The 8,986-nt window shown below is 39.6% G+C and overlaps 1 protein-coding gene across 1 annotated transcript; it reads left to right on the top strand.

The window, feature by feature from the left end:
- The first annotated feature begins 5,521 nt into the window (after positions 1–5,521).
- Positions 5,522–7,590, top strand: LOC129716935 (drebrin-like protein). Its single transcript, XM_055666779.1, has 3 exons — positions 5,522–5,656; positions 5,740–5,968; positions 7,082–7,590. Exons 1-3 carry the CDS (start codon positions 5,522–5,524, stop codon positions 7,588–7,590), a joined length of 873 nt encoding a protein of 290 aa, XP_055522754.1.
- Positions 7,591–8,986: the final 1,396 nt, after the last annotated feature.

Raw genomic sequence — 8,986 nt, 5'->3', positions numbered from 1 at the left:
TGTTCAACTATCACTTGGGTGCAGTACCAATTAAACGAGAAGGATGCGTGAAGGATTTGAGAGTCTGGATCGATGGTCAACTCACATTCAAGGAGCATATATGCTACACTGTTGCTAAAGCTTCTCGAAATTTAGGACTGATTATGAGAATGGCCAAGAATTTTAAAGTCGTGTCCTGTTTAAAAAGCTTATATTGCTCATTAGTCCGCTCGACGCTAGAATACTGTTCGGCAGTGTGGAACCCTCATTACCTCAATGGTGTTAATAGAATCGAGGCAATTCAACGAAGATTTGTTCGTTTCGCTCTTCGTCATCTACCATGGAGTGATCCTCACTAGTTGCCAAGTTACAAAAATCGGGCGCAGCTTATCGGTCTCGACACTTTGCAAGTAAGACGGGATCTTTCGCGCGCTATGGTAATTGCCGACACCCTCATGGCGCGAACTGACTGTGCTGTACTTCTCGGTAATATCGACATAAACGTGAATTCCCGAATTGTTCGAAACATCCCTTTTCTACGAGTTCCTTTTCGTCGCACAAACTATGGGGCAAACGGAGTTCTCATCGGACTACAACGTGTTTTCAACAGTGTCTCCACCGGGTTCGACTATCACCTTCCTCGCACTAGGATTAGAAGTAATTTTTTAAGTATATTAAGACACAATCATTAGGGCCAGATAGAGTCTGTTGATTTTTTGTGTAAATAAATTAATCGCGCGCAAACCGGCGTCGCTTGGGCCTCAGCTGGTCATTCACGGGTGACAGTAATGCCCAGCTGAGGCGGAAGTGTTGGCGCGAACACTATTTGTGTGCTAGAACTAAGAAGACTCGTTTTAATGATTTTGATTCGGATTCCATTGCACTTGGTGTACCGCAAGGAAGTGTTCTAGGGCCCATTTTATTCATTATTTACATTAATGACATGAAGCGAGTTTTACGGTTCTGTGATATTAATTTGTTCGCTGATGACACTGTTCTGTTCATTGCAGCGAAGCATCCCCTTGATGTTGTAGCACTTCTAAACCAAGATTTACATCATCTAGCGAATTGGTCAAAATTTAAGCAATTTAAGTACTTGATAATTTCTTCAGCCAACTCCAGACTAGACGTAAATATTAAAATTGATGGTGAGACGATTGATCGCGTAAATGAAATAAAGTATCTTGGAGTAATTATTGATGACAGATTAACTTTTAAGTCTCACATTGATAATGTCATCAATAAATGGCCAAAAAATACAGTGTCTTGTGCCGGTTAAAGAATGAATTGACGGTTAGTAGTAGAATTCAGTTGTACAAGTCAATTATTTCACCACATATAGATTTCTGCTCATCCATTTTATTCCTGGCAAACAATACGCAAATATTGAGATTGCAACGTTTACAAAATAGAATTATGCGATTAATATTAAAATGTAATAGATACACTTCCTCGAGTTTAATGCTGGACGCATTACAATGGCTTTCTGTGAAGCAAAGAGTATATTTTTTTTTGACAATGGTGTTTCTATATAAAACTAGCTGACCCGGCAAACTTCGTCCCGCTCATTTTTATGTTAAATTTAATAACTTTATGTATTCCAAATTGATTGATTTCTTGCGATTTGTTTATAGCCTGCAAATTCACGACAAATCGTTCATAGGATATGATTAAAGTCAAAAGACAAATCGTTTGAATTGATTGATTTTATCCGAATGACAACACCATCGCCTTTTGGCTTCTGTACATCACCTCGATTCTGAAAATATCCATATTGAGTTGTATTCGGTCATACTCAGCTGTTTTTCTGGCATCAATCTGATTCCAGAAATACCCATATTCAGTGATATTCAGATATTTTGGCTGTTTTCAAGAAACTGAAAAAGTCATCTTTGAATTCAAAATGATGTCCAGGGTCAATGTTTGGCTTCTATGCATCATCTCGATTACGGATATATTCATATTCAGTAGTATTCAGTCATTTTAGGCTGTTTTTCCAGAAGTAACCATCTTACAATTCATAATGGTGTCTGAAGTCGATTTTTAGCTCCTTGCATCATTCTGGTTCCGGAGATACTCATATTGGGCGGTATTTAGCCACTTCAAGCTGTTTTCCAGAAACCGAAAGTCGTCATCTAGGATTTCAAAATGGTGGTGAAAACAACTTCTGGTCTCTGAGCGTCATTCTGGCTTAAGAAACACCTATATTAGATGAAATTTGTTCATTTTCGGCTGTTTTCCAAAGACCGGAAGTCACCATCTTTGAATTAAAAATGGTGTCTGTGATCAATTTTTAGCTCCTGTGCACCATTCTAGTTCCGGATATAATCATATTGGGTGAATATCGGTCATTTTTGACTGTTTTATAGAAATTGGAAGTAGCCATCTAATAATTCAAAATGTTGTCTGAGATCGGTTTGTGGCTTCAGTGCATCATTACGATTCCGGATTGTTTTTCAGAAACCGGAAGTCACCGTCTTGGATTTCAAAGTGGCATTTGCAGACAATTTATGACCTTTGAGCATAATTCTGGTTTAAGAAACACCCATATTAGGTGGTATTTGGTCATTTTCAACTATTTTCCAGAAACCGGAAGTCACCATCTTTAAATTAAAATTGGTGTCTGTGGTAGATGTTTAAGCTTTTGTGCATCATTCTGGTTCCGGATATAATGAGCCATTTTTGGCTGTTTTCCAGAAACCGGAAGTTGCCCTCTCATAATTCAAAATGATGTCTGAGGTTGATTTGTGGTCTCAGTGCATTATTACGATTCCGGAAATAGCCATATTGGGTGGTGTTCGGTGACTTTCCGTTGCATTTTAGAAACCGGAAGTCGCTGTCTTGGATTTTAAAATGGCATTTAGGAACAATTTCTGGCCTCTGAGCGTCATTCTGGTTAAGGAAAAACCCATATTGGGTGGTATCATTTTCAACTGTTTTCAAGAAACCGGAAGTTTCCATCCTAAATTTAAAAATGGCGTCTGTAGTCGATTTTTTCTCCTGTGCATCATCCCGATCATTTCAGGCTGTTTTCCGGAAAAAAACTGGTTAAAATATCTCTCCCCTTCCAGAGTATGAAAGAATGCCAAACCACCATAGCAAGTTGAGTTTGATTTGTATAAGAGCCGGAAGTGGGAGGCGTGTCGAACCACAATAAAAATATTGTTTGCTCCCAAAAACCTCCACATGCAAGTTGTCATTTGCTTCACGGTTCAGTAGTTTCCAAGCATGGATCAGACAGACAGATTTACACAGACAAACAGCATTTTTATATTTTTAGATTTATTTAATTTTTTTTTACCTTAAATGTCGGATTAGGTTGTATTTTTGAACATTCATTAGAAAATGTCTTGATTCTGGTAAAGCAAAGGACGCATCGGTTCTGATGGTAACTTGACCTTGCCGCCTGCACAACGGCATTTCTACTAGCTCAACGGTTGGAGCTTGATGTAGTTCGACGACGCATACCGTGGTTTTGCTGCTGTCTAAGTCGTTCTGCTGCAGCATGTACATCTCGTTCCTGCTGAGATCGTTCTCGCCGAATTCGCGATATACAGTCTCGTAGTTGTTCATTCGCTTCGGAGCGTTGCTGAGGTGTTTGATTTTCGCGGCTGATCGTCAGTCTTCTGCGTTTCGACTGCGTGAACCTATCCGTGACCGATCTCCTGATTGGTGGCATAATGTATCCTGAATATTGCAATGTTTTATTTTTTGTAAGATTACCTCTCTTAGTTTTATTAATACTCACTGCTATCCCTGAAATTTCATCACTTGATAGTTCCACCGATTGCCATGACGTAGCGACCAGCCGAGCGCACTTATATTTGCATTAAACTTTCGGTGGTAGCTTTTAAAGGATGATTTCAACCTTGTTTGTTCAACCTGTTTTAAATTGCTGTCATATTATTGTTGTTCATTGCGCCTTCTGCGATCTCATTTCTTCGTTGTATGGAAGTTCTATTTTCTTGAGTTTTACCATTTTCCTTTGGATTTTCCTAGCTCTCTAGCCGTAACGACGAAGACGAACAAAACAAAACAAAGCCAGCTCAAATCAGACGCTCCGTTGTAAAGTTATGGGCGGTCGCACATATATGTAATTTTATTTTATATATAAGATTTTTAATAATATGTTGCCTTGATAGAGGAAAAGATTTGCACAGGTACAACACTAGAAACGCGGAAGATGCAAGAACACCAAATTTTCTTTTCGGAAGATCACAGAACTCTCTGTTGTACAAAGGAATAAACTTTTTCAATTCGATGCCCAGGCAAGTAAAACGTGCAGCTACAATGGCAGAGTGTTTAAACGGCTTTGTATTTCACACATGAAGTCTGTTTTGTAGACAGCATAGATTTTTTTTTAAATTTATAAAAAAGAGTGTGTAAAATTGAAATTTTTTTTTTAATTTATTTGGTACATTAATTCATCTGTTTTCCCAATTTAAAATAGGGTTTGGAGCGAAAACTGAAAAGGCTTGAGTTTGCCTGTGATCTGTAGAGCTCGTTATCAAGAACTATAGCATCATTGGATCTTTCTCGTAGTTCTAGATCGTTATCAAGAACCAGATCTGATTAGTGAACGCTCTTAAACATTAGGTTCAATTCCTAATCAAGTCCAGATAATTTTCGGGTTGGAAACGTTCTGGATGAGCCTTGGATTGGAAATACGTCAAATTTTTGTTTTATTATTATTGGTATTCATTTGAAGGGTTACTATGTCTGAAATTAATAACCAGTTTTAACGGTAACCCCGTTCCTCTCATAATGCCGAAGGTTTAACGTTACATTGTTGAAACAATTAGAACCCGGAAAAGAAGCGGTCCTCTACCGGGTTGGTAAAATTATACGGCACACAGCCTTCTGCTATGTGTATCTAGGTTAACCCAAAAAGAAATACATTGCACATTCTTTTTCAGGTAAAATAACAAACATTAAAAAGTATGTCAGTTAGTATGACCACGCGGTGCACTCAGCGGCGCATGAGTGTCCTAGGTGAGTTCGGAGATCGAGAGCATTAATTAATTGCCGCTCTTAACTCTCCTGGTCACTAGAGCTTTCGCTCATATATAATGAAATGACCATAGAATAGCGGGATAGAAGATAGAAGTTAGGCTAGCGGTAAGTTGATTGTACTCAATAAAATTAATCTCCTTTTAGAGGTAATTCCACACGGTCATGTGACCGTGCGTACGGGAAATCTTGTACGTGTTTTCGTCCAACGGATATCACAAGATCCCGGTAGGGGGCCCGTAGCGCCCTCTACACAGTGATTTGTTTGCCAACTGGTTACATTGCATGTTTTTTAAAATATCCCATATAGATAAATCGTCCAACTCAAACCGATGTAGGGGTATGAGGTGGGACCATCATCATAATCATCATCGTCCAATGTTACGCTTGTGATGCCTGGTGGCATTATTCTTGTGCGGGAGTCACCGATTCAATTGCTGAACGGGCATAGACGTGTGCTAATTGCTCTGCTGTTTCGAGTGTGACCTCCAGAAGTACCGTGTCGGGACGTGCGTCTTTGTTACAAGACACGATGAATCGGTTGAAGGAGAAGCAGGAGCTAGAAAAGCAGCGGATGGAATTAGAGTTGCAACGGAAATTCCTTCATGAACAGCAAGAACTCTTAAATGCGACCCTGGCCGATGAAAATAGAAGCCAGAGGAGTCGCGTGAGCCGGCGTGACGCCTTAGAGCGTGTGAATGAATGACTGAGACCAGGCGCGGAGAGTAACCTTGGTGGAATTCTACAAAGCCAGCGGCGAGTACACCATTACTCGGAAGTGCATCCGATCCACTGAGACTGCCAGAGGAAAAGCTAGATATCTGCAAAAACCAGCCGGCGCCGTCGCATGAGAATATTATCCAGCTGCAACATCAACCACAACAGTGCAAAGAGATGCTAGCAGAAATGCGTATATCAAGTACGGCTACAAGACCGATTGGAACTATTCCCAAACATCGACCGGAAGTTATTGATACAGGTAAGGTAATACGATGAATAATGAGTTAAGCAGAACACGTCACCAATATCCGGCAGACCACCTTATCTCATCAGGACCACCATCATCGTCGCCAAATCAGCATAAAGCAGAGTTCCCAGAATGAAAATAGACTATATCTTACCAGTAGTGTTTAGTCTGCACCAGCGCTATCTTTTGATTATACAAAGCATAAACAGAAAGCATAAACAAACACTCGTTGAGAAGCTATATATATAAGAGTATCAAAAGAATTGTAGTTTAGTCTTAAGTCCTAAGTAAATAAAGATAGACGAGCAGAAACTCAACGTGGGCCCAACGTGGGGCCAGCGTGAGTGTAAAGTGAATCAACAAGTGTTGTTCGCCACGTAAGAGTTCGCGGATACTTCTTCGTTGTGAAGCAAAAAAAACTCTCCCGAACGCGTAAAGCAGCCGTACGGATTATGCCGGAGTCACCTGGACAGCTCATCACTCGCTCCAGGAAAAAACGGAAACACCACGGCCTGGTCTCAACCCACAGGATTCAGAAGCGTCACCGTTAGAGGCAGACGATTGGATTCAAAGAAGTACCACTGTAACAGGATTGGTATGACGGTTAAAATAATTATGTAAGTACTCCCTACCAACATTATTAAAATAGTGAAGTGAATTATCAAAAATAAAAGTGATTACATTTAATAAGCATATATTAGAAGTAAAAAAATTAAAAAAGAAATATCCTTAAAAAACCAAAAGAAAAGTGATTATATTGAAAAAGCATATATTAGAAGTTAAAAGCAGTTCGAGCAGTTTTACGATGAAGTAAATAGATTGCTCTCCCTAATTGCGAATCATATAAAGACCGATGAAAAATTCAGTCATCCAGAAGCATCGAAGGCGTTGATCGAGTCATACATTAGGAAAGCTATTGACTCTTCACAAGAGGCCTCGATGGTGAGCTGAGCAAATTCATCAGAAACTATCAACCAACGTCATTAGCTGCCGCATACAGCTACTGCATTAAGGATCAAAACGCAGAGTTCAGATCCACAATGATCATACCTAGCATGTTAGCGCCGCAGGTTCCAAGGAACTTGATACCATTCTTGCCCCCTAGACTTCCTCCCAAACTTCCAGCACTGACAAGACCACCTAACAATTTGAATTCATGTAGACCAAACCCACAATATTACCAACGACCAATTCCACAACCACAATATCATCCAAGACCAATGCCACCACCACCATACTTTAATCAACCCTTCCAACCTCAACCATTCAGGCAATTTAATCAACAGCAAAAACCCCAAATAACACCTCACAACCCATTCAAAAACACACCAGAACCGATGGAAGTAGATGCTTCCATCCGAACAAATAACGTCAACTATGGTAACAGGCCACAAAGGTCAGACCAGCGAGGACCCCCACTGAAAAGACAGAGAATGTTTAACATTTGCACAAATAAGTACGAAGAACCTGAGCCTGAAGACATAATTAATGAACGCACAGATTATGCCCCATCAGAAGATGAAGAATATTACCCCGAATCATCACAAACTTATGAAAGCTACATCAGAACGATAGAAGCCCAACGAGGAGAGGAACCCGAAGAGGAGGAGGCTGAGCTCAATTTATTAGGATGAATTCCACGTTGCCTTATTTTCTTTATTATGGAAACGCGAGTACACCTCTGAGAATCTTAGTGGACACAGGATCGAACAAAAATTATGTTCATCCAAAGTATGCACGAGTCTCCCACAACACAGAGAAACCTTTTAACGTTTCTTCAGTTGGAGGAGACATAAAAATTAACAAATTTTCAAAAGCTAAATTTTTCCGACCATACTCAGACATACACGTAAAGTTTTATCATCTTGCAGAATTAAAATCCTTCGACGCAATTATAGGGCACAATACGCTCAAAGAACTAGAAGCCGTAATTGACACCGCAAAAGAAAAACTAATAATAAAAAATCGACACACCATTAACCTACTACAGCACAATTTCGAGGAGGTAAACCAGATCGAGATTCGAGATAAACACCTCCCAGAATATCAAAAATCTGAACTTAAAAAACTTCTCAAAGTCTTTAAAAATTTATTCCAACCACCTGATGAAAAATTGCCTTTCACAACAAGAATTAATGCAGAAATTCGCACCACCGACGAAAATCTAGTATATAGCAAAACATACCCATACCCACAAGCCTTGAAAGCAGAAGTTAATAAACAAATAGAAAAATTGCTAAATGATGGCATCATAAAACCTTCAAAATTCCCTCATAATTCCCATGTATGGATCGTTCCAAAGAAGATGGACGCCTCCAACGAAAAAAAGTATAGGATGGTAATAGGCTACCGAAAACTAAATTCAAAAACGATCGGTGACAGGTATTCCATTCCTGATACCACAACGGTCTTGGCAAACTTGGGAAATAATAAATATTTTACAACATTGGATCTAGCATCTGGCTTTCATCAGATCCCAAGGACAAAGAAAGACGTCGAAAAAACCGCTTTCTCTGTAAATAACGGCAAATATGAATTACGATCGCCGTTAGGACTGAAAAACGCACCCTCAATTTTTCAAAGGGTCATGGACGACGTCCTACGAGAACATTTTGGCAAAATCTGCCATGTCTATATAGATAACATCATCGTTTTCGGGAAAACTTTTGAAGAACACTTAGACAATTTAAAAGGTGTTTTCGAAACTCTACAAAAGGCCAACTTCAGAATCCAGCCAGACAAATCAGAATTCTTGAAGACCGAAGTGGAGTTCCTAGCATTTGTTATTTCTGTAAACGGCCTGAAACCCAACATGAAAAAGGTGGAATGTATACAAAACTACCCCGAGCCAAAAAATCTTAAAGATTTGAGAGCCTTTTTAGGACTCTCTGGCTATTACAGGCGTTTTGTGAGAGACTACGCAAAAATTGCGAAGCCTTTGACAAAACTTTTAAGAAGGGAAGATGGCCATCGCCAAATTCCTAAAAATCAATCGAAAAGTTTCCCAATTACTTTTGACACAGAGGCTAA

Source organism: Wyeomyia smithii, chromosome 1 (assembly GCF_029784165.1).
Source record: "Wyeomyia smithii strain HCP4-BCI-WySm-NY-G18 chromosome 1, ASM2978416v1, whole genome shotgun sequence".
NCBI classification, from domain to species: domain Eukaryota; kingdom Metazoa; phylum Arthropoda; class Insecta; order Diptera; family Culicidae; genus Wyeomyia; species Wyeomyia smithii.
This window is presented reverse-complemented; position numbering and strand designations above follow the sequence as displayed.

Coding starts and splice junctions, on each gene's coding strand:
- LOC129716935 (XM_055666779.1), top strand. CDS start 5,522: ATGAATCGGTTGAAGGAGAAGCAGGAGCTAGAAAAGCAGCGGATGGAA. Junction 5,657..5,739: donor ATAGAAGCCAGAGGAGTCGC/GTGAGCCGGCGT, acceptor AATTCTACAAAG/CCAGCGGCGAGTACACCATT. Junction 5,969..7,081: donor ACCGGAAGTTATTGATACAG/GTAAGGTAATAC, acceptor CCAAACTTCCAG/CACTGACAAGACCACCTAAC.